This window comes from Aquarana catesbeiana, unplaced genomic scaffold (assembly GCF_042186555.1).
Source record: "Aquarana catesbeiana isolate 2022-GZ unplaced genomic scaffold, ASM4218655v1 unanchor234, whole genome shotgun sequence".
Taxonomy (NCBI): Eukaryota; Metazoa; Chordata; class Amphibia; order Anura; family Ranidae; genus Aquarana; species Aquarana catesbeiana.
In genome coordinates this window covers 270,357-295,715 of record NW_027362662.1, presented here as the reverse complement: position 1 = coordinate 295,715, position 25,359 = coordinate 270,357, and the positions used below count along the sequence as shown (strand labels likewise).

The following is a 25,359-nucleotide window of genomic DNA, read 5'->3' as shown; positions in this document are numbered from 1 at the left end:
TGAGTGTGTATGAAGAGGCGGAGCTCTGAGTGTGTATGAAGAGGTGGAGCTCTGAGTGTGTATGAAGAGGAGGAGCCCTGAGTGTGTATGAAGACGTGGAGACCTGAGTGTGTATAAAGAGGCAGAGCCCTGAGTGTGTATGAAGAGGAGGAGCCCTGAGTGTGTATGAAGAGGCGGAGCTCTGAGTGTGTATGAAGAGGCGGAGCTCTGAGTGTGTATGAAGAGGAGGAGCCCTGAGTGTGTATGAAGAGGCGGAGACCTGAGTGTGTATAAAGAGGCAGAGCCCTGAGTGTGTATGAAGAGGAGGAGCCCTGAGTGTGTATGAAGAGGCGGAGCTCTGAGTGTGTATGAAGAGGCGGAGCTCTGAGTGTGTATGAAGAGGCGGAGCTCTGAGTGTGTATGAAGAGGCGGAGACCTGAGTGTGTATGAAGAGGCGGAGCCCTGAGTGTGTATGAAGAGGCGGAGCCCTGAGTGTGTATGAAGAGGCGGAGCTCTGCGTGTGTATGAAGAGGCGGAGCTCTGAGTGTGTATGAAGAGGCAGAGCTCTGAGTGTGTATGAAGAGGCGGAGCTCTGAGTGTGTATGAAGAGGTGGAGCTCTGAGTGTGTATGAAGAGGAGGAGCCCTGAGTGTGTATGAAGACGCGGAGACCTGAGTGTGTATAAAGAGGCAGAGCCCTGAGTGTGTATGAAGAGGAGGAGCCCTGAGTGTGTATGAAGAGGCGGAGCACTGAGTGTGTATGAAGAGGCGGAGCTCTGAGTGTGTATGAAGAGGAGGAGCCCTGAGTGTGTATGAAGAGGCGGAGACCTGAGTGTGTATAAAGAGGCAGAGCCCTGAGTGTGTATGAAGAGGAGGAGCCCTGAGTGTGTATGAAGAGGCGGAGCTCTGAGTGTGTATGAAGAGGCGGAGCTCTGAGTGTGTATGAAGAGGCGGAGCTCTGAGTGTGTATGAAGAGGCGGAGACCTGAGTGTGTATGAAGAGGCGGAGCCCTGAGTGTGTATGAAGAGGCGGAGCCCTGAGTGTGTATGAAGAGGCGGAGCTCTGAGTGTGTATGAAGAGGCGGAGCTCTGAGTGTGTATGAAGAGGCGGAGCTCTGAGTGTGTATGAAGAGGCGGAGCTGTGAGCGTGTATGAAGAGGCGGAGCTCTGAGTGTGTATGAAGAGGCGGAGCTCTGAGTGTGTATGAAGAGGCGGAGCTCTGAGTGTGTATGAAGAGGCGGAGCTCCTGCTGGAACAGCGGTCGGAGGAGGAGTCTAGGAGGGAGGTGACAGAAAGCTCAGCAGACTCTCAGGAGTGAGCGAGGAGGATCCAGTTCCTTTGCCATCGGAGGTGAGGAGAGTGTGAAGGATGTTGGTGACTCTGGTAGATGAAAAGCTGGGAGTCATATTGCTCTGGTGAGTGGGGAAGCACTACTAAGGGGGCGCCCTCACCATCACGTGTGTAAGAGGTGGAAGAAGGCGTGGCTACACTACAGCTGGCACAGTTTGGAGCACCGAGAACTTTACATCTTATCAACTTTTCATTGATTGGTGGATTTTTTTAAAGAAAAATAAGTTTGTTAAAATGGATGCAAACTGGAAGCAGTGAACTTGCAGAGAACACTATATTGAGCACAAAATATTGTATGATTACATGAATTTGCACAGATTTTTAGTTAATTTATTATAGCAGCAAATATTATAATTATTAAAAAAAAAATCATAAAGAAGTAGGTGTAAAGTGGAAGCAGTGGATCTGCAGGGAACAGCATCTTGAGCACAAAGCACTTTATGTTGTATATGAATTTGTACATAGATCAGTTTACTTCATTTATTGATAAACACCATAAGATGAATGAAGTAGGTGTAAAGTGGAAGCAGTAGATCTGCAGAGAATATGATTTGAGCCCCTAGCACTTTATATATGAATGTCTCCACATATTTTAGTGTATTTGTGATGATTTATGTGCACACACAATAGGACAGCGCTGTGACACATAATGATCTTCTAGTTGATAAAGGGAATACTTACCTTTGTAATGCCCCGTACACACGGTCAGACATTGATCGGACATTCCGACAACAAAATCCTAGGATTTTTTCCGACGGGTGTTGCCTCAAACTTGTCTTGCATACACACGGTCACACAAAGTTGTCGGAAAATCCGATCGTTCTGAACGCGGTGACGTAAAACACGTACGTCAGGACTATAAACGGGGCAATAGCCAATAGCTTTCGTCTCTTAATTTATTCTGAGCATGCGTGGCACTTTGTCCGTCAGTTTTGTCTACACACGATCGGAATTTAAAGGATCGGATTTTGTTGTCGGAAAATTGGATAGCAAGCTCTCAAACTTTGTGTGTCGGAAATTCTGATGGAAAAAGTCCGATGGAGCCTACACACGGTCGGAATTTCCGCCAACAAGCCCTGATCGCACATATTCTGTCGGAAAATCCGACCGTGTGTACAGGGCATTACAGCAGCAGTCCGGTATAAGTTATTTTTGTAGGTATTTGAGTTGTTACACATAGCGCGGGTTTTATTCTATTTATATTGGTGACATCATTGCCCAAATCTGGGGATCAGGAGCCATTTCCATCCTTTACTCTCGGCTGGGGTTCTTTGTATCCATATAACAGATGTTCTACATGACTAAATCTGCAATCAATTTTACTGCAAAATCAAAGGGGCCAAAATGTCTCCCCCCCGAGCAGTAATATATTTCTATCCCCCTTGGTGGGAGTGGAGATGACCCATCTATAAGGATATACAGTACATACACACACAGCACAAGGCCGTGTTCACACTACAAGATGTTTCTCAGGACTGCAGTTCCTCTGATCCCCACAAGATGGTGATCTCACTTCTACCCAGACAGGAAGTCTCTATGGAAAACAGACAGGAAGTGATGTCAGTTACACACAGGAAGTTCCAGGTGAGAGGTGAGTCGGGAGGAAGTAGAGAGAAGACATTACTGGAAGAGGCAGTAGAGGAGGTAATAAGATCTTATTTTCTATTTACACCCAGTAACCCCCCGTCATGTCCGTCCTCTTCCTCCATAGTCACTGTGATGTTTTTTATCTCCAGCAGATGATGATACACACATATATAGTGTGGAAACCTAGATTAACCCCTTCAGGGGCCGAATGTTTCCCCACATATGGTGCCAGAACATTCTTCTCATTCTTTTTTCTTTATTAGTCTTTTTTAAACAAGTTATGTGACTTTTATTTAGATGTGGGGGATGGTGTTTATTTAGACATAAAGAGAATATTATTTGTCTTTACCAGCAGATCAAAAACTAGCAAAACGGACTTTGCATAGAGAAAGGACTTTGTGATTTGTCAAGCCAAAGGTAAGAGTTTCCCGGACCAAAACACGCTAAACTGAATGTTGCTTTGTGTGTAATCCCACTGGGGTCCATTCTTCCCTCATATTATCCCCCATACATCCCCATCCTAATATTGTACAACCAATACAGTCCAGATCATTCTCTGTCATCAATTATTAGTTTACAGGGAAACCTGTATAGATCACATGACCAATGAGGATGGAGGAGGACCGGAGTCACATGACTGAGAAGATACTAAACCTCACCCTGGAGATCATCTACCTGCTGACCGGAGAGGTAAGGAGGATTCTGGGAGGTCACATGACATCACTCTTATCTCTATTAATAAAACACAGACCTGACCGGAGAGGTGAGGAGGATTCTGGGAGGTCACATGACATCACTCTTATCTCTATTAATAAAACACAGAGCTGACCGGAGAGGTGAGGAGGATTCTGGGAGGTCACATGACATCACTCTTATCTCTAATAATAAAACACAGACCTGACCAGAGAGGTGAGGAGGATTCTGGGAGGTCACATGACATCACTCTTATCTCTATTAATAAAACACAGACCTGATCGGAGAGATGAGGAGGATTCTGGGAGGTCACATGACATCACTCTTATCTCTATTAATAAAACACAGACCTGATCGGAGAGATGAGGAGGATTCTGGGAGGTCACATGACATCACTCTTATCTCTATTTATAATACACAGACCTGACCAGAGAGGTGAGGAGGATTCTGGGAGGTCACATGACTGTAAGGGCTTACTTAGGTTGGAGCCCATGGCACAGAGATGTACGCTCACCCTTGCAAACAGACACAGCCCACGGTAACAAAGAGATGAGCTACCTGGGCTGTGAATCTGTGCACGGGGGCTTGACAGGAATTATCCAAAGGATAGTCGAAGTAAAGCCGTAGTCAGGGATTCCATAGTCAGAATAAACGATAAGCAGAGCCAGGGTCAGAAGCCGGAGTCAGTCTTGGAACACTGTAACTAGAACACTGGAATACTGGAACCTTAGGCAAAACAGGAGACATCAGACTGGAAGGCAGGCACCGAGACATCAGACTGGAAGGCAGGCGCTGAGACATCAGACTGGAAGGGAGACACCGAGACATCAGACTGGAAGGCAGGCGCCAGGACATCAGACTGGAAGGCAGACACCGAGACATCAGACTGGAAGACCTGACTGGAGAGATGAGGAGGATTCTGGGATTCTAACATGATATTCCTATTGGTTTCTCAATACAGAGATTTCCTCTTGTGAAGTCAGGTGATCACATGACCATCACAGTGCCTCCATGTGACTCCCTAAAACCTGAGAGATACAACAAGCAGAACATGGAGAAGATTCTAGAAGTCACCAAGAAGATGATGGAGCTGCTGGCAGGAGAGGTGAGGAGGATTCTGGGAATTCTGGGACATTATCCAGTAACAGACAAGGGATGTGTCTGGATGGTGACTGTATCATTGTGTGTGTCAGGTTCCTATAAGGTGTCAGGATGTCACTGTCTATTTCTCCATGGAGGAGTGGGAGTATTTAGAAGGACACAAGGATCTCTACAAGGACGTCATGATGGACAATCAGCCGCCCCTCACATCACCGGGTAAGAGGAGACTTTATTGTAAAGGAGAGAGCAGTACGGAGGGTCCACCTAGATCCCCTATCATCTGATAAACACATAGAAACAATGTATTCAGTCAGTGTGTGTGTTTCCTACAGATGGATCCAGTAATGGGAACCCACCAGAGAGATGTCCCCGTCCTCTGTATTCCTGGGATTCCACACAGGGAGGTCACACCATCCCTCACCATCATCAGGTAGATGAGGAACAATCACTGATAGTATCATTAGGATCTGTACATTATCTACATTGTTACAATTGACGTCATTTTTATTATATATTCAGAGTGAAGATCCAATCGATATAGAATTTGAGGTTAAAGCAGAAGAAGAAGAGAGGTATGTGAGGGATGATCAGCAGTCTATGGAGGAGGATGGAATAACAGGGACATTTATAGAGGAGGACACTCCTACAGAGATCAGCACAGGTGGGTCATTAACACTAAATACATTCCTCCACCCATACTGCTCACTGATTGGTCCAGAGTAGGGCAGGGACTGGGTGATATCAGCCTGTAATCCCCTGGTCACTTTCCTGAGCTGTGTTCCCCGTCCTGTATTCCTGTATTTCTCTCAGATAATCTTCCTTTTCTGTGCTGCAGACACAATTTATGTATCTAGACTGGATTTATGGAGATTCTGGGGTTCAGCTGCCAGAAAAATGTTAATTTTCACAAGATGTGTTACTAGACCTAAGCACCAGGGGAATGGACCTCAAGCCTTTTGCCCCATGTCCGGGTCTAGTAAGATCTCTGACAGAACAATTCTCCCAGGATTACTTGCTCTGTTGTCTGCTGGCTGTGCCGGGTGGAGGGATATGTCTGTATAGTCTCAGACCCAAGTCACTGAGTGCAGTCTCAGGAGATGGGAGGCAGCGGTGTGGGACCTCTGCAACTTGTCTCATGTAAACATTTTTTTTAGACATTAGGCTTTTATTGAAGTTTCAACAATATACAATTGACTGGCTAAGTATAAAACATCCAATTAAGACAGTAAGAACTTAGTAAACAAAATACAAAGTTATCCATAGTATAACATTTCCATTGATAATACCAAAGTATAGGTAACAAGGAGGGTTAGAGCTGTCAAGAGTTTTGATGTAGCGCAATTCAAAAAAGTGCAAAAAATCTAGTGCCTAATATAAAAGTGCGTCCACCACCAATATGTAATAATGTGGTAATGTTCACAGGTATCTTCAAATCCACTCCGTATTGCTTAAAACATGTGTCCTCCCATCTGGTGTAGATAATAGACTCTCACCTCACAGTATTGACCTTGCTAAGAACAAGGTCAGAAACGGCTTTATGGTCCCTCCTTGGGCTAATATCATCAGTAGTTCATCTGGAGATTCCTTTCCTCCTCTGTTGGCACCTCTCTCCAATGTAGGTCACATAAGAAACAAAATGAGACTAATAGTCCTCTCTGTATACAAATGTGAAAACCCAGACTCAGAACTACTACCATGGAATGATCACACCGAGTACTATGGTACAAGTATAAAAGGGAACATAGAGAGTATCCACCACCGTTGTGTTGTAGTATGCACAGATATTATCCAATCTACTCAAAGTATGCCACTCAAAGCATGCATATTTACACCTTGTGCAGGTAATAAACTCTCACCTCCACAGTACTGACCTCAATCAATCTAGGTCAAAGCAGGCTTTGGTTGGCCCCTCCTCGGACTGTGTCATCAATGGTACATAAGACAACTCCTTTTCTTCCTCTATTGGCACCCCTCTCAGATGTACATATCATGTAAATGAGAATAAAACTGATAGTGCTCTCTGTATGCAAATACTTTATTAAAATATTCAATAAAAATGCACTGACATAAAATTAGCACACAAAGTGCTATGATAAAATCATAAACAGGAAAATGGGTGCATCAAGCTGAGGCTAATCCCTTCCACACCGCATAGACTCACCTGACATGCAGATGGCCTTGTTTTCAATGTAACCAGCATAGCTCTGCCCCTATACGCGTTACGCCCACACCCTGGGCTTCTTCAGTATGTCCGTTTGGCCTCACATTAGCATAGAAAATATGGGAAGAAGCTTTGTTAGAACATATAGGGGGATTATCTGCATGGAAGTGGGTCTCTTGATCCTCTTGAAAATCATAAACAGGAAAATGGGTGCATCAAGCTGCGGCTAATCCCTTCCACTCCGCATAGACTCACCTGACCCGCAGATGGCCTTGTTTTCAATGTAACCAGCATAGCTCTGCCCCTGTATACGCGTTACGCCCACACCCTGGGCTTCTTCAGTAGGTCCGTTTGGCCTGACATTAGCATAGAAATATATGGGGAGAAGCTTTGTTAGAACATTTAGGGGAATTATCTGCATGGAATTGGGTCTCGTGTATGCAGAAAACAGCCCCCTTTAATTTCTGAGCTTCAGACCACATTGCCTTATGCTTAAAGGGTCTATTAAGCCCTTTGACATTAAAAGACACAAACTTAAAAGAGAAGTATGGTTTTTTTTTTTGCCTATTCATACTTACCTAGGTGGATGCAGCAACATCGCCAATGGCTCGGTTCTCTCACCTCCCCGAGCGGAAAGCTGCTGCCTGTCAGTCAGCAGCTCTCCTGCTCTGCTCCTCCATGCTCATTGGAGCGCTGAGCTGTGGAGGAGTGGGGAGCGGCTGTCTTGGCGGCTTGCTGAGTGGCTGAGACTGCCATCAATCAAGGCAGCTGGCGGATCCAGACATCCTAAGTCAGGATGACCCACTGCCTGGACTGAACTTGGTGACGTCAGCAGAGTGCGGACTGCAGACCGCTCTCCGCTGAAAACGGGTCACAGGAGTGCAAAACGAATTGCACTCCTGTGACCCTTAGGAGAAGCCCAGTCTAAAAAGCTCAGGCTGGGCTTCTCCTTTAATTGTCATCTGGAAGCATAAACAATACATAAAGTAACAAAAGATATGACCGTACTAGCGAGAAGGCAAACCATGGATTTGGAGAAGATCTAATTCCTGAGGGAGCACAAAAAGGCACAGAATGGGGTTTCCCTCTACAAGTACACAGCTTAGAGGCAGCAAAAACCATGACAGAGTTCTGAGACAAAATAGAACAAGCTGACAATATCAAAGAAGAGAGGGTAGTCCATCCAGGCGTCTGTATCGGGGTAAGAAGGCCACATTTGAGATAGGATGATAAGGTTCATGAGGCAATGCGTGAAGAGGGATGTTGGTATACATGTCACACAAGGCATTAGAGGCTGGAGCTAGGCCCAAACTCTGAATGGGAATCAACAAAAGTTAGGATAAAGAAAAACAAAATACAAACAGTAGTAAAAAAGAAACCAGAACTAAGCCCGGCAACCCTAGCAGCATCAGTTGGGAACTTTATGGGGGCTGGAGACAATTCCCAAATACGCAACAAAACTTTGAATCAAATCAGTCCAGGGTATCCTGTCCTAGGCCTGAAAATGTCAGGTTGAAGAGATGCCTACCAGAGATAGAAATTCGACAGCTGGGACCAGTCATTACATAACTTGGCTGGGCCTTTTTTTCATCTCAATAGGAGCATCAGGTGCCAAGATATGCCATTCCTTCCGGTATTTACGCCCCGCTTCCAAAGAGTGAATGGTGAATGTTTTTCCTTGATAGGTAACCGATAGCTTAGTTGGGAACCCCCATTGATGGATGATTTCATGGTTCTGGAGAGCCATTGTGATGGTGAAAAAAAATGTTTTCCTGTTTTCAATAGTAGCCTGGGACAAATCAGCGTAAAGAGCAATGCCTGAGAACTGATCCGGCAAGTGCGGGTTTTTCTGAGCCGCCTGCATAGCTTTTTCCTTGACATGGTAGTAGTGGATCCTGGACAAAACATCCCGCGGCACTGTATCCACGAGGTAATCAGGTTTGGGCAGCCTTTGTGCCCTGCTTATGATAAGATCAAAGTCCCGCAGGTCAGGAACTAGAGTACACAATCGTTGTAGCAAAAAGTCTTATAATCCAGAGGAAGGAATCATTTCAGGAACCCCACAAAATGTGATATTTTTGCATCTGGACCTGTCCTCCCAAATCTACTAATTTAGCCTGAATTTTATGCAGATCGGACTGTGGTTCTGTATACGCATCCACTAAGTTGTTGTGGGCTGTAAAAATCTCATCCATCTTCTGCTCTATATGTGTGAATCTTTCCTGCAGATCTTGCACAGAGGAGTTAGTCTTGGTTAGCATATCCCCCATATCTAAGTGCAGCATCCCCTTAAAGTCAGACACTGACACAGGCTGGGTAGTCGCTGGAAAATTCTCTAATGGATTCTGCAGATGATAGGTCTGCTCTGCCTGGTAATGACCTCTCTGAGAAAGTCCCCCTGCTTAGCTTTCTTATGCAGCGTACACACGAGCAGACTTTTCGACCGGACTGGCCTGACTAACAATCCAATCGTGTGTGGGCTTCATCGGACCTTCAGCGGACTTTTCCAGTTGAAAATCTGACTGACTTTGGATTTGAAATATGCTTCAAATCTTTCCGACGGACTCGAGTCCGGTCGAAAAATCTGCTCGTCTGTATGCTAGTCCGACAGATGAAAACCCACGCTAGGGCAACTATTGGCTACTGGCTATCAACTTCCTTATTTTAGTCCGGTCGTACGTCATCACGTTCCTATCAGTCGGACTTTGGTGTGATCGTGTGTAGGCAAGTCCGTTCGTTCAAAAGTCCGTCGGAAGTCCGTCAAAAGTCTGCCGAAATGGCCGTCGGACTTTTGTTGCCGAAAAGTCCGCTCGTGTGTACGCGGCCTTTGTCTTTGCTGAACTCCAAGTGGAGGGGCTGTCAGGGGGAGAGAACTCACCAGGCCGCTGAGCAGGGAGGCAGATTGAGACACACATGGCGGGGTCTTGGAAGTCCCACGTCATCACAGGGGGAAAACAATCTGTCAGCTTGTGCTGCACTGACCGATGTGTTCCTTGCTTTGGTAATTCCAGGATGTTGGGCTGTGATTTCAGTCTCCAGAGAGTCAAAAACTGGGCACATCTGTTGCTCTGTACTGGTGCTTAGCAGGCTTGAGACCAGAAGCTCCTCAGGAATCGATCTCGGAAGTCAGCGGGACACACCACGTTCAAGTACATTTTTAAGCTACTACTGATTACTGAATACCAATATTATCAGTCCTGACCCTTACATTATATCATTTATATTGTACATTACATACCCCTGACCCCTGCACTATATTCTCTGTTGTACATTACATCATTCTGATACTATATAGCCCTAACTTTTGTTTACTGTATAATACATTTTACATTACATAGGCCTTGATTCTTTTGCACCCATTTCCTACCACCTGGACATTTTATATCTGATGATTTGATTGGAGCACAGACTTTTACATGTTGATAATAATCTGATAACATCCTCAGACCCTGAAACCTTAAACAGAAAGTGATGATAATGAGGGAGGAGTCAATAACCCAATAATGGTGGTCTTCAGGATCAGTCCAGTCTTCATCCTGGTTATTTTATCCCATCCTCACTCTCTGACCTCTGGTTTGGCTCAGCCCCGCTGTCATTCATGACTAAATCATGGACTAAACAAGAAAGTGCAGGACTTCTTGTGTTGGGAAGATGGCAATGAGTGATAGAGGGGGTGGGGACACACGTCCTATAATACACTCATCACTGACACTACTATAAAAGACAGTTCTCGTTATTTCCTCAGTCTCTGACTAAGGTCCATGAATAAAGAAATGAACTGTTATGCCCCGTACACACGATCGGATTTTCTGATGGAAAATGTCCGATTGGAGCGTGTTGTCGGATATTCCGACCGTGTGTGGGCTCCATCGGATTTTCCGACACACAAAGTTGGAGAGCAGGAGATAAAATTTTCCGACAACAAAATCCGTTGTCGGAAATTCCAATCGTGTGTACACAAATCCGATGGACAAAGTGCCAGGCATGCTCAGAATAAATAAAGAGATGAAAGCTATTGGCCACTGCCCCGTTTATAGTCCCGACGTACGTGTTTTACGTCACCGCGTTCAGAACGATCGGATTTTCCGACAACTTTGTGTGACCGTGTGTATGCAAGACAAGTTTGAGCCAACATCCATCGGAAAAAATCCTAGGATTTTGTTGTCGGAATGTCCGAACAAAGTCCGACCGTGTGTACGGGGCAGTAGGATATCAGAGGACCCATTTACTAGTTACCTTGAGGGTGGAATTGTAAGATCCTCAGAGACAAAGCTGCCTGATGTGGGTGGAGTCCTGGTTTAGGGGAACCAATCTGCTCATGTCTAGTAATAATCTTTTTATCTCTATTTTAGTAGATGGACGGGAGATGAGGAAAACCTCAGAGGATTGTCTCACTTTGTCTCCAGACTGTAAAGTAGAAGATGAGGACATCACACAGTATAGTCCAGGAGAAAACCCGACTACCTCAAATGTCCATCCGGCACCACACAGTGTAGATGGACCATCGTATTCCTCTTATCCTGAGGAACCTCAGACTGTGAGGGACGGTGCCGTCCTTCCAACAGATAAGAGGTTTTCCTGTACTGAGTGCGGGAAGTGTTTCCGTTTTAATTCCAATCTTTATGTGCATAGAAGATCTCACACAGGGGAGAAGCCGTATTCCTGTTCTGAGTGCGGGAAATGTTTTTCATTGAAGTGCAATCTTTACAGACACCAGAGAACTCACATGGTGGAGAAGCCACTTTCCTGCTCTGAGTGCGGGAAATGTTTTTCAGAGAAGTCCAATCTTTATAATCATCACAAATTGCACACGGGGGAGAAGCCATATTTCTGTTCTGAGTGTGGGAAATGTTTTGTACAAAAATCAGCTCTTGTCAAACATCAGAGGCTTCACACAGGAGCAAAGCCGTACACCTGTCCTGAGTGCGGGAAATGTTTTTCAGATAAGTCCAATTTTTATAATCATCAGAGATCTCACACGAGAGAGAAGCCATATTCCTGTTCTGAGTGTGGGAAATGTTTTACACAGAAGTCCAGTCTTTACATACATCAGAGATTGCACACAGGGGAGAAACCACTTTCCTGTCCTGAGTGAGAGAATTGTTCCTCACTGAAGTCCTGTCTTCCTGTACATCAGGGATCCCACACAACCCTCGAGGTGTATTAGTGCCTTGAGCGTGGGAAATTTCTTCTATATGAATGTTGCTGGACATCACAGCTCTCATGTGGGGAAGAAGCACACCCTGATATACACCTCAGATATACTCCATGGCTGATCTTCATCATGTAAGAAACAGTTCATAAGGAGATCAGAGATCACCAAAGACATGGATGAAGTGTTGTACCGTGTTGGCCATTGATAGCAGTAGAAAAATAAAAATTGAGTCATTACCTTTCATTGGATCAGTACATTTTGTGGCGTAAGCTTTCATAAACATTTAAAGGGCTATTAAAAAAAAAATGACACACATTTGCCTAGGTATGACAAATATTTGCTATATTTTATTGCATATAGTTATCTCCTATGATAAGCAGCTCTATCTAGTGACAATAATGATGCACTGCAGTATTATTACCACATTATGGACACTAGATAGAGTTACACTCTTGCATTGTTAGGCATCATCCTGGTATGCCAGAACCCTACACAGTGGAAGTGGTGCTCAGGGTGGCCCAGGAAACCTTTAGCATCAACTGGGAGGAGTTCTTTCTCCACTCTCTACCTTCTCTGGACGCTGGGCTGCATGTGCAGTGCAGTTGAGGACATCAGGAGTGAGACGGTGCCTGTGCCCATGCTGGGCAGCACAGCCATGCATCCAGAGTATTCATGAATAATCTCTGAGTGCTGTAAGCAGCTGGCAGTGTTCTTCCCCACAGACACACCCCTTCGATGTGCATATTTGAAGCTTGGATGACTCATTAAAACAATAACTGGTAACAAAAGGTACCTGGGACAAGACATGCATACTCCTTCCTTATGTGGGCAGTGGCAGGCTGGGTGATCACCTTCGGTAACCTGTGCATAATGCCCTCTCAGCTGACCATGATCACTGTATCAGCATCAGTCCCACTATAAACTTTTTTCTAACACCCTTCTAACCTCCTGCCCCCTGGACCCTGTTCCTTCTCAAATACTATGGTCACCATCTGAATCTATCCTACACTCTTTAACTCATATTTTCAACCTCTCACTCTCTACTGGCATCTTCCCCAACTATCTAAAACATGTGCTAGTCACTCCCATACCAAAAAAGGCTTCACTAGACCCCACCAATCTTAACAACCTAAGACCCATCTCTTTACTCCCTTTTGCTTTCAAACTCCTTGAACGTTTAGTCTACAACTGACTGGGCGACCACCTCTTTGAGAACAACCTTCTTGATCCCCTCCAGTCTGGATTTCGCCCACAGCACTCCACAGAAACTGCTCTCCTAAAACTCACAAACAAATTACTAACAGCCAAAACCAACAGTCATTATTCCATACTCTTACTCTTGGATCTTTCCGCTGCCTTTGATACAGTTGAACACCCCCTCCTCCTCAAAAAACTCAATTAGCTTGGTCTCCATGACTGCACTCTCCGTCGTTTGAATCTCACCTATCTCATTGCACCTTCAGTGTCACTTACAACTCCACTTCCTCCTCTCCAACTCCTCTTACCGTTGGGGTCCCCCAAGGTTCTGTCCTTGGACCTCTACTATTCTCCCTGGTTCAGCTGATAGCCTCCCATGGCTTCCACTACTATTTATATGCTGATGACACCCAAATCTATTTCTCTGCCCCTTAGCTCACCCCATCAATCTCCTCACACATCACTGATCTACTAACAGACATATCAGCCTGGATGTCAAATCACTTCCTCAAACTGAATCTATCTAAAACCGAGCTCTTAATATTTCCTCCCTACGTGCCCCTTCCCCTGACTTCTCTGTCAAGATCAATGGCACATCTATCAGTCCGTCCCCACATGCCAGGGTGCTAGGGGTAACCTTAGACTCTGAACTGTCCTTTCAGGCCTGCATCCAATCCCTGTCCAAATCATGCCGCCTTAGCCTCAGCAACATTTCCAGAATACGCCCCTTTTTAACTAATGACACCACCAAGCTTCTAATTCACTCCCTGGTTATCTCTCGCCTCGACTACTGCAACTCCCTCCTCATTGGATTACCTTTGCATAGACTATCCCCCCTTCAGTCCATAATGAATGCCGTTGAAAGACTCATCCACCTTACCAACCATTCAGTGTCCTCCACCCCTCTCTGCCAATCCCTCCACTGGCTTCCACTCACCCAACGAATAAAATTCAAAGTACTAACAATAATTTACAAAGCCATCCATAACTCTGCCCCCAGCTACATCACAAACCTAGTCCCAAAATACCAATCAAGCCACTCTCTTCGGCTTCTTCCTCCCAAGACCTCCAGCTCCCTTGTCACCTCCTCCCATGCTTGCCTTCTCCCATCCTTTGAAACTCCCTACCCCAATCTGTCTGACTGTCCCCTAATCTATCCACCTTTAGACGATCCCTGAAAACCCTGAAAAAAAAGTCATGTCACAGATTCTCAATTGGATTTAGGTCTGGACTGTGACTGGGCCATTCTAACACATGAATATGCTTTGATCTAAACCATTCCATTGTAGCTCTGGCTGTATGTTTAGGGTCGTTGTCCTGCTGGAAGGTGAACCTCCACCCCAGTCTCAAGTCTTTTGCAGACTCTAACAGGTTTTCTTCTAAGATTGCCCTGTATTTGGCTCCATCCATCTTCCCATCAACTCTGACCATCTTCCCTATCCCTGCTGAAGAAAAGCAGCCCCACAACATGATGCCACCACCATGTTTCATGGTGGGGATGGTGTGTTCAGGGTGATGTATAGTGTTTTCCACCACACATAGCATTTTGCTTTTAGGCCAAATTTGGTCTCATCTGACAAGAGCATCTTCTTCCACATGTTTGCTGTGTCCTCCACATGGCTTCTTACGGCTTTCGTTCAACAATGGCTTTCTTCTTGCCACTCTTCCATAAAGGCCAGATTTGTGGAGTGCACAACTAATAGTTGTCCTGTGGACAGATTCTCCCACCTAGGGATGAGCCGAACACCCCCCGGTTCGGTTCGCACCAGAACCTGCCAACGGACCGAAAGTTTGCATGAACTTTAGAACCTCATTAAAGTCTATGGGACTCGAATGTTCGAAATCAAAAGTGCTAATTTTAAAGGCTAATGTGCAAGTTATTGTCCTAAAAAGGGTTTGGGGACCCTGGTCCTGCCCCAGGGGACATGTATCAATGCAAAAAAAAGTTTTAAAATGCTGTTTTTTTTCGGGAACAGTGATTTTAATGATGCTTAAAGTGAAAAAAAAGTGAAATATTCCTTTAAATATCATACCTGGGGGGGGGGGGGGGGGTGTCTATAGTATGCCTGTAAAGTGGCGCGTGTTTCCTGTGCTTAGAACAGTCCCTGCACAAAATGACATTTTTAAAGGAATAGAAGTCATTTAAAACTGCTTGCGGCTTTAATGTAATGTCGGGTCCTGGCAATATGGATGAAAATCAGTGAGACAAACGGCATGGGTACTCCCCCCCCAGTCCATTACCAGGCCCTTTGGGTCTTGTATGGATATTAAGGGGAACCCCGCACCCAAATTAAAAAAAGAAAAGGTGTGGGGCCCCCATGCACTATATACTCTGAACAGCAGTATACAGGAGGTGCAAACAAGACAGGGACTGTAGGTTTGTTGTTAAGTAGAATCTGTTTGTAATTTTGAACAGGTACATTTTTAAAGTGTAGCTCCAGCCAAAAAATCTATTTTTAAGCTTTTTGGAAAACATAGGGAAGGGTTATCACCCCTGTGACATTTGTTTTTCTGTCTGTGCTCCTCTTCAGAAGATTTCACCTCACTTTCTGTCCCAATGACAAATGTTTTTTTGAAAATTTGGGGTTTTTAGTGAGACAAGGATTGGTGATAAAGCATCAGTGAAGAGGTGACATGTTTTTCCCATATTAACTCTTACAGGAGAGAATTTCCCTTCCTAGGGGTAGATTTCATCTCACTTCCTGTTGTCTCCTTCCGTTTGCAAGTAGGAGTCGTTTGTAAGTTGGATGTTTGAAAGTAGGGGCCTGCCCTATATACTCTGCAGAAATTGGGGCCTTAGGTGTTGTTGCCACAATATGCCACATTATATCAAGAATTGTAATTACATGCACCTATTGAACAGGGGCAGAAAAATTGGGCCTTAGGCACTGGTGCCACAACACTGCAACCCCTCACAGATACTCTAGTTGGAGCGCAGGAATGAGCCCTGCTGCAAAGTATTGCATCAAAAATTGTAATTACACGCCCCTGTTAAACAGGGGCAGAAAAATTCGGCCTTGGCCACTGATGGCGGTGTCCAGAACCAAAAATGTTCTTACAAGCTATCAGCATGAAAATTGAGGAGGAAGAGGATTGTGACTCAGCATAACAGGATAGTTACTCAGCATCAGCAAAGGCAGTCTTGAAAGGATCTCACATTTTTAAAAAATCAATCAGTTACATCAGCATCAGGCGCTTGGTAGCTGGTGATTCATTTTTATGAAGGTCAGCCGATCGACCGATTCGGTGGACAGGCGCACCCTGTGATCGATTACAATCCAGCTGCACTGAATGTGCGCTCCTAAAGAACGCTATATGCAGGACAGGCCAGTAGCTCAATTGCATACTGTGCAAGCTCTGGCCAGTGATCCATCCTCAAGACCCAGTAACCCAGAGGATTTTCGGTGGGAAAGGTGTCCAAGTCTGATCTTGCCCCTAGGTAATCCTGCACCATGTGAATCAGACGCTGGCGATGGTTGCTGGAACGGATCAGACCTTGGGGCTGCAGACTAAAAAATTGTCTGTACGCATCGGTCAGATGGCCACCTTCTCCACCGCTCCTTCTGTGACTGACCGAAGCCTCAGCAACCCGTTGTCCAGGAGGACCAGGAAATTTTAACCTCCCAGGCTCTGGAAATGCGTTGCACAAACCTTTCTGCAAGGCCTCCCAAAGATGTTTCATCCTCTGCTTCCTCTGCGATGGCAAGATAAGGTCGACAACCTTACCCTTGTAATTGGATCAAGGGGGGTTGCCAGCCAGTAATCATCCCTCCCCTTGATACCACGAATACGAGGATCCTTCCGCAGGCTTTGTAGTATCAGGGAGGCCATGCAGCGTAGGTTTGCTGAGGCATTCGGTCCAGAGTCCTCTGGGTCACTAAGGACGACATGATCGGCAGCCACCTCCTCACAGCCACATACAAGTCCATGGGTTTCTTCGGACTGTAAATGATCCCTTGAAGACTGCTGCTGATGCTGAGTGCCAGGCTCCACCTCCATGCTGACAAAATCCTCCTCCTCCTCGTCCTCTTCCTTTGTGATCGGCGGGCACGCAGGAACACTGTCTGAATAAAGAGGGCCTTGAAAGGTAAGGAAGTCCTCCTCTTCCTCCCTCTGTTCTGCCTCAAGTGCCCTGTCTATTATTCTACGCAGCGTGTGCTCCAACAGGTGGACAAGAGGGACAGTGTCACTGATGCATGTACTGTCACTGCTCGCCATCCTCGTGGCCTCCTCAAATGGTGACAGGACAGTGCATCCCTGATCATAGCCGACTGGCATGGGAAAAAAACCCAAGGTGCCCTGACCCTGTCCTGGTGCCATAGTCGCATAGGTACTCATTGATGGCCCTCTGCTGCGTGTGCAGCCGCTGCAGCATGGCCAATGTTGAATTCCACCTGGTGGGCATGTCACAGATTAGGCAGTTCTTGGACAGGTTAAATTCCTTTTGGAGGTCAGCCAGCTGAGCACTGGCATTATATGACCTGTGGAAATGCACACAGACTTTCCTGGCCTGCCTCAGGACATCCTGTAAGCCTGGGTACCTACCCAAGAACCGCTGCACCACCAAGTTCAGGATGTGAGCCAAACAGGGCACATGGGTCAGTTGTCCCTGTCGGAGGGCGGAGAGAGGAGGTTGGTTAAACCACCATACCTGGCTTAAGCTGGCGTGGCATCAACCACCTCTGACCCTGCCCCTGCAGAGCTGACAGAATCTCTGCCCCAGTGTGGCTCCTGTCCCCCAAGCACACCAGCTCAAGCACCGCATGGCATCTTTTTGCCTGCGTGCTTGCATAGCTCCTTGAACGCCTACGGAGCACAGCTGGTTCCGAGGACAAATCAGCACAGGAAGAGGCCATGGAGGAAGAAGAAGAGGAGGGGGTGGAGGAGAGAGGTGTGGCAGAATCACCACTAATAGAATTTTGGAGGCGTGGTGGGGGAACAACCTCCAACACTACTGCACCCTGTCCTGCATCCTTCCCAGCTGCCAGAAGAGTCACCCAGTGTGCGGTGAAAGATAGGTAACGTCCCTGTCCATGCCTGCTGGACCATGAGTCAGCGGTAATATGCACCTTAGCGCTGACCGCTCTGTCCAGTGAGGCCAAGACATTGCCTTCCACATGCCGGTAGAGAGCCGGAATCACCTTCCGTGAGAAAAAGTGGCGTTTGGGAACCTGCCACTGACAAACCGCACATTCCACAAACTCACATGAGGGGGCAGAGTCTACCAACTGAAAAGGCAGCAGTTGAAGTGCTAGCAATTTAGCCAAGCTAGCATTCAACCGCTGCGCATGTGGATGGCTGGGAGGGAACTTCTTTCAGCGGTGCGGCAGCTGGGGCAGGAAAATTTGCGTGGTACAGTCTGACGTCAGTGTACCGATAGCAGATTGCCCGCAAGTACTTGGCTGTGACACACCTAATTCTATACCTTCATTCCTCTCAGTGCAGGTTTCAGAGAGGACCGAAGGTATAGTGGGGTTGGAGATCCCAGCTAATGAGGAGCAAGGAGAGTCCCGCTTTGTTCTTTGGTGTGGGTCTTTTAGGTACGCTTGCCAACGAACTGCACGGCAGGTCGACATATGTCTGGTCAAGCATGTGGTGCCCAAGCGAGTGATGTTTTGGCCATGCGAGATACGCTTGAGACATATGTTGCAAATAGCAGCAGTGGGATTTGATACACTCGTCTCAAAAAAGGCCCACACCAAAGAACTTTTGGAATAATGCAGAGACAGCAGTGCCCTGCACATGCAGAGCTCTGCAGTGTGATGCAATCGGTGTGCTGCCCTTAAGCTGGCCCCTGGAGGGCATCCTGCCTCGTTGGAGATGTGCCTCCTCCTCCTCCTCTCTCCTATCAGGCACCCACGTGGAGTCAGTGACCTCACCATCCCCTCCCTCCTCATCACTGGAGCAAACCTGGCAGTATGCTGCAGCTGGGGGAGCATGACTGCCAGATTGCTGTCCTTCTTGGGCACCCCCTCTCTCTGGGCTCATGTTACTGCCTTCCTCTAGTTGGGTACCATCATCAGAGCCTTCATCCTCCTGAAGCATGTACCCAACACTGTGGTCAAACAGTTCGGGGGACTCCTCAGGAGGACATGGTGGGGCTAGGGAAGGAGTGACTGACGCCATTGAGCCAAGGGAAGAGGCCGCGTTGGCAGCTGCTTTGCCAGACAAAGTACCCTGAGCCTGGGTGAGAGAGGATGAGGAGGATGAGGACAGCTTGGTCATGCACTCTACCAAATCTTCCGCATGTTGCGGCTCAACACGGCCAGCTGCCGAAAAAAAGGACAAGCGTGTCCCACGGCCACGTGCTGATGTGGATGCACCGTCTCCACAACCAGCACTGTTGCCTCTGCTTGCCCTCTTTTAGTGAGATGTAGCTGCACAAAGCTGGGATGTGTGGTACTGCAGCTAGCAGAATCAACTGCCTGCCTGCAGTATTATTAGTATGAGAACACCAGCAATTGTCTTCAGGTAGCTTTAGGTGCACACTGTGCAGAGGATACAGTACACTAACTGTAAATACTGCAGCTGCCTGCCTGTGGTACTAATAGGATCAGAAGAACACTGCCAATTTTCTTCAGGTAGCTTTAGGTGCACATTGTGCAGAGGACACAGTACACTAACTGTAACTACTGTAGCTGCCTGCCTGTAGTATTAATAGGATCAGAACAACAGCAATTGTCTTCAGGTAGCTTTAGGTGCACACTGTGCAGAGGACGCATTACACTAACTGTAAATACTGCAGCTGCCTGCCTGTGGTACTAATAGGATCAGAAGAACACCACCAATTTTCTTCAGGTAGCTTTAGGTGCACATTGTGCAGAGGACACAGTACACTAACTGTAAATACTGTAGCTGCCTGCCTGTGGTATTAATAGGATCAGAACAACAGCAATTGTCTTCAGGTAGCTTTTGGTGCACACTGTGCAGAGGACGCAGTACACTAACTGTAAATACTGCAGCTGCCTGCTGTACTAATAGGATCAGAAGAACACCACCAATTTTCTTCAGGTAGCTTTAGGTGCACACTGTGCAGAGGACGCACTACACTAACTGTAAATACTGCAGCTGCCTGCTGTACTAATAGGATCAGAAGTACACCACCAATTTTCTTCAGGTAGCTTTAGGTGCACACTGTGCAGAGGACGCACTACACTAACTGTAAATACTGCAGCTGGCTGCGGTACTAATAGGATCAGAAGAACATCACCAATTTCCTTCAGGTAGCTTTAGGTGCACACTGTGCAGAGGATGTACTACACTAACTGTAAATACTGCAGCTGCCTGCGGTACTAATAGGATCAGAAGAACACCACCAATTTTCTTCAGGTAGCTTTAGGTGCACACTGTGCAGAGGACGCACTACACTAACTGTAAATACTGTAGCTGCCTGCCTGTGGTACTAATAGGATCAGAAGAACACCACCAATTTTCTTCAGGTAGCTTTAGGTGCACACTGTGCAGAGGATGTACTACACTAACTGTAAATACTGCAGCTGCCTGTGGTACTAATAGGATCAAAAGAACACCACCAATTTTCTTCAGGTAGCTTTAGGTGCACACTGTGCAGAGGATGCACTACACTATCTGTAAATACTGCAGCTGGCTGTTGTACTAATAGAATCAGAAGAACACCAGCAATTTTCTTCAGGTAGCTTTAGGTGCACACTGTGCAGAGGACGCACTACACTAACTGTAAATACTGTAGCTGCCTGCCTGTGGTATTAATAGGATCAGAGGAACACCAGCAATTTTCTTCAGGTAACTGTAAATACTGTAAAAACACCTGCCTGTCTGTCAGTAGGAAGACAATAACAGGAATGGATCTAGCTAAACTGAATACAGTGTGTATGTATATATATATATATATATATATATATATATACACAACACCTAGGATACATATATATACACAATACACTGTAAGTGCAGCTAACTGACTCGCCTGCCTACTCTATCTAACTTAAATCAAATGACACTAACTCTCTGTCTATCTCTCAGCCGCCGCCACAACACACTACACAAGGCCGCCACGCAGGCAGCCTTATATAATGTGGGGTGTGTACTAAACCCCCTGAGCCATAATTGGCCAAAGCCACCCTGGCTTTGGCCAATTACGGCTCTCTGTACAGACGGCGCTGTGATTGGCCAAGCATGCGGGTCATAGTGCATGCTTGGCCAATCATCTGTCAGCAATTATGGGCCATGACGCACCACTCGAATTTGGCACGAACGGTCCATAACGTTCGAAATTTGACGAATGGTTGAACATGCGATGTTCGAATCGAACATGGGTTCGACTCAAACTCAAAGCTCATCCCTATTCAGCAGCATTAAACAACATATGGAATTTTTTATTTTTTTACTCACGGTTTGATGACTGTTGCAGGATGCCTTTGGCCAATCATGGCTCAGGGGGACTAAGTCCACGCCCCACACTATATAAGGCTGCCCTGTGTACTCTTGTTGGCGTGGACGGAGACATAGCTTGATTTAGATTAAGCAGGCAGGTTATTCAGTTAGTGGCAGTGTATTTGATATATATATATATATATATATATATATATATATATATATATATATACAGTCAGTTTAGTATATATATATATATATATATATATATATATATATATATATATATATATACTCTGAATCCAGTCAGTGTAGCCTATATCTACATTCTACAGTTCATTCCATGGTGTACTATTTCTAATCTACTTCAGGCAGTGTAATATATATTTATATATATATATATATATATATATATATATATATACAGACAGTCTAGTATATATATATCTATCTATCTACTTCAGGCAGTGTATTTGATATATATATATATATATATATACAGTCAGTCTAGTATATATATATATATATATATATATATATATATATACTCTGCATCCAGTCAGTATAGATCTACAGTGCATTCCGTGGTGTACTATTTCTAATCTACTTCAGGCGCTGTATTTGATATATACACACACAGACAGTCTAGTATATATATTTACACTCTGCAGTATCCAGTGTAGCGTATATCTACAGTGTATTCCGTGGTGTACTGTTTCTACTACTTTTCTGGTGGTGTACACAGCACACAATACAGTGCAACCGTAATGCAGTTGCTACTACTTTTCTGGTGGTGTACACAGCAGACAATACAGTGCAACCGTAATGCAGTTGCTACTACTTTTCTGGTGGTGTACACAGCAGACAATACAGTGCAACCGTAGTGCAGTTGCTACTACTTTTATGGTGGTGTACACAGCAGACAATACAGTGCAACCGTAGTGCAGTTGCAACTACTTTTCTGGTGCTGTATACAGTACACAATACAGTGCAGTGTGGTGTTGCCAAACAAAATATACATCATGTCTGGAAGGCCACCAAGGAGAGGCAGATGCTCACAGGCCACTAAAAGAGGGCAAGCAGGCTCTGTGTCAACAGTGCTGGTCGTGGACATGGTGCCTCCTCTGCAGGTGGCCGTGGGGCACGCTTGTCCTTTTTTCTGCTGCTGACTGTGTTATTGAGCTAGAACATGCAGAAGAGTTGGTGGAGTGGATAACAAAGCTGTCCTCATCCTGTCACCCAGGCTCAGGGTAGTTTGCCTTCCAATGCAGCTGCCAAAGTGGCCTATTTCTCCGGCTCTTTGTCCACAGTCACTCCCTCTGTAGCCCCACCATCATGCACTGAGGAGTCCCCCGAACTATTCGACCAAAGTGTCAGGTACATGCTGATGGAGGATGCACAGTGATTAGAAGGCTCCGATGTTGGTTCCCAGGTTGAGGAAGGGAGTAACGTGAGCCTAGAGAGAGGGGGTGCCCAAGAAGGACAAGAAACTGGCAGTCCTGTTCCCCCAGCCACAGCATACTGCCAAGTTTGCTCCAGTGACGAGGAGGAAGGGGATGATGAGGTCACTGACTGTACTTGGGTGCCTGATAGAAGAGAGGAGGAGGGGCACAACTCCAACGAGGCAGGATGTCCTCTAGGGGGCATCTTAAGGGAAGCCACCCTACTGCATCACACCACAGAGCTCCGCAGGTGTAGGGCGCTGCTGACTCCCTGCTGATTTTGAAAAGTTCCTTGGTGTGGCCTTTTTTGACAAGTGTGCAGCAGATCACACCATTGCTGTTTGCAACCTATGTCTGAAGCGGATCAAGCGTGGCCAGAACAGCAGCTGCTTGGGCACCATATGCTTGACCAGACATATAACGACCTCCCATGCAGTCCGTTGGCAACAGCACTTGAAAGACCCACATCAAAGAAAAAGGCGGACTTCTCCTTGCTTCTCATCTGGGATCTCCAACCCACTATACCTTCAGTCCTCTCAAAAACCTGCACTGAGAGGAATGAATAGCAATAGGTGTCCCAAGTACTTGCAGCCAATCTGCTATCAGTACACCTCCATCTGATTTTAGCAGGCAAATTTCCCTACCCCAGTTGCTAAACCATAAAAAGAAATTCGGTTCCAGCCATCCACATGCTCAGCGTCTGAATGCTAGCTTGGCCAAATTGCTAGCACTGCAACTGCTGCCTTTATAGCTGGTAGACTCTGCCCCCTTTCGTGAATTTGTGGAATGTGCTGTACCTCAGTGGCAGGTTCAAAAACGCCATTTCTTTTCACGGAAGGCCATTCCGGCTCTCTACCGGCATGTGGAAGGCAATGTTTTGGCCTAGTTGGACAGGGCGGTCAGCAGTAACATGCATATTACCGCTGACTCATGGTCTAGCAGGCATGGGCAGGGACGTTACCTTTCCTTCACGACGCACTGGGTAACTCTGCTGGCAGCTGGGAAGGAGGCAGGACTGGGTTCAGTATTGTTGGAACTTGTTCCACCAACATGCCTCCAAAATGCTAGTGGTCATTCTGCCACAGCTCTCTCCGCCACCGCCTCCTCTTTTTCTTCCTCTATGGCCTCTTCTTCAGATATCTCCTCTGAACCAGCGGTGCACTGTAAGCTGTCAAGGGCCTACGCAAGCACTCAGGCAAAAAGATGCCATGCGGTGCTTGAGTTGGTCTGCTTAGGGGACAGGAGCCACACTGGGGCAGAGATTCTGTCAGCTCTGCAGGGGCGGGCTCAGAGGTGGTTGACGCCATGTCAGTTCAGCCAGGAATGGTTGTATGCAACAATAGCACCAACCTTCTCTCTGCCCTCTGACAGGGACACTTGACCCATGTACCATGTTTGGCACACGTCCTGAATTTGGTGGTGCAGCGGTTCTTGAGCAGGTACCCAGGCTTACAGGATCTCCTAAGGCAGGCCAGAAAAGTTTGTGGTCATTTCCGCCGGTCATACAATGCCAGTGCTCGGCTGGCTGAGATTCAAAGGGAATGCAACCTGCCCACCAACCGCCTCATTTTTGACATGCCCACCAGCAATGCTGCAGTGGCTGCGCTCACAGCAGAGGGCCATCAATGAGTACCTGCGTGAGTATGGCACCAGGACAGGGTCAGGGGAGCTTGGCTTTTTTTTGCCATGCCAGTGGCTACTGATCAAGGATGCATGCACTGTCCTGTCCCCATTTGAGGAGGCCACGAGGATGGTGAGCAGCGACAATGCATGCATCAGTGACACTGTCCCTCTTGTCTCCCTGTTGGAGCACCAGCTTCATGGAATAATGGACAGGGCACTTGAGGCAGAACAGCGGGAGGAAGAGGAGGACTTCCTTACCTCTCAAGGCCCCCTTTATCCAGATAGCATTCCTGTGGGCCCGACAAACACACAGGAAGAAGAGGAGGAGGAGGATTGTTTCAGCATCGAAGTAGAGGATAACACTTAGCAGCAGTCTTCAAGGGATGGTCTTCAGTCCACAGAAACCCAAGGAGTTGTACGTGGTTGGGAGGAGGTAGTTCCTGACAACATCATCCTCAGTGACCTAGAGGACTCACAATCGAATGCGTCTGCAAACTTACACTGCATGGCCTCCCTGATTCTGCAAAGCCTGGGAAAGACCCTAACATTCGTGGTATCAAGAGGAGGGATCATTACTGGCTGGCAATCCTTCTTGATCCACGTTACAAGGGTAAGCTTGCAGAACTCATCCTGCCTTCGACTTATACACGAGTATATACGGTACACGTTTCCCTTTTGCATAATAACAAGAATCTCTCTTTATCTGTATCAAGAAGAGGGAT

General features: G+C 46.5%; 2 protein-coding genes across 2 annotated transcripts in view; both read left to right on the top strand.

The window, feature by feature from the left end:
* The window catches only part of LOC141121918 (uncharacterized), a 274,854-nt gene that overhangs the window by 183,735 nt on the left and 65,760 nt on the right, over positions 1-25,359 (top strand). Inside the window, exons 9-13 of the mRNA XM_073611667.1 lie at positions 4,574-4,711; positions 4,800-4,923; positions 5,040-5,137; positions 5,227-5,368; positions 11,221-11,951. Coding sequence (XP_073467768.1) covers positions 4,574-4,711; positions 4,800-4,923; positions 5,040-5,137; positions 5,227-5,368; positions 11,221-11,951 — 1,233 coding nt within the window. The remainder of the gene's footprint in view (positions 1-4,573; positions 4,712-4,799; positions 4,924-5,039; positions 5,138-5,226; positions 5,369-11,220; positions 11,952-25,359) is intronic.
* Positions 2,919-25,359, top strand: part of LOC141121921 (uncharacterized) — a 186,083-nt gene continuing 163,642 nt past the window's right edge. Inside the window, exon 1 of the mRNA XM_073611673.1 lies at positions 2,919-2,970. The gene's annotated coding sequence lies outside the window, so the exon portion shown is untranslated. The remainder of the gene's footprint in view (positions 2,971-25,359) is intronic.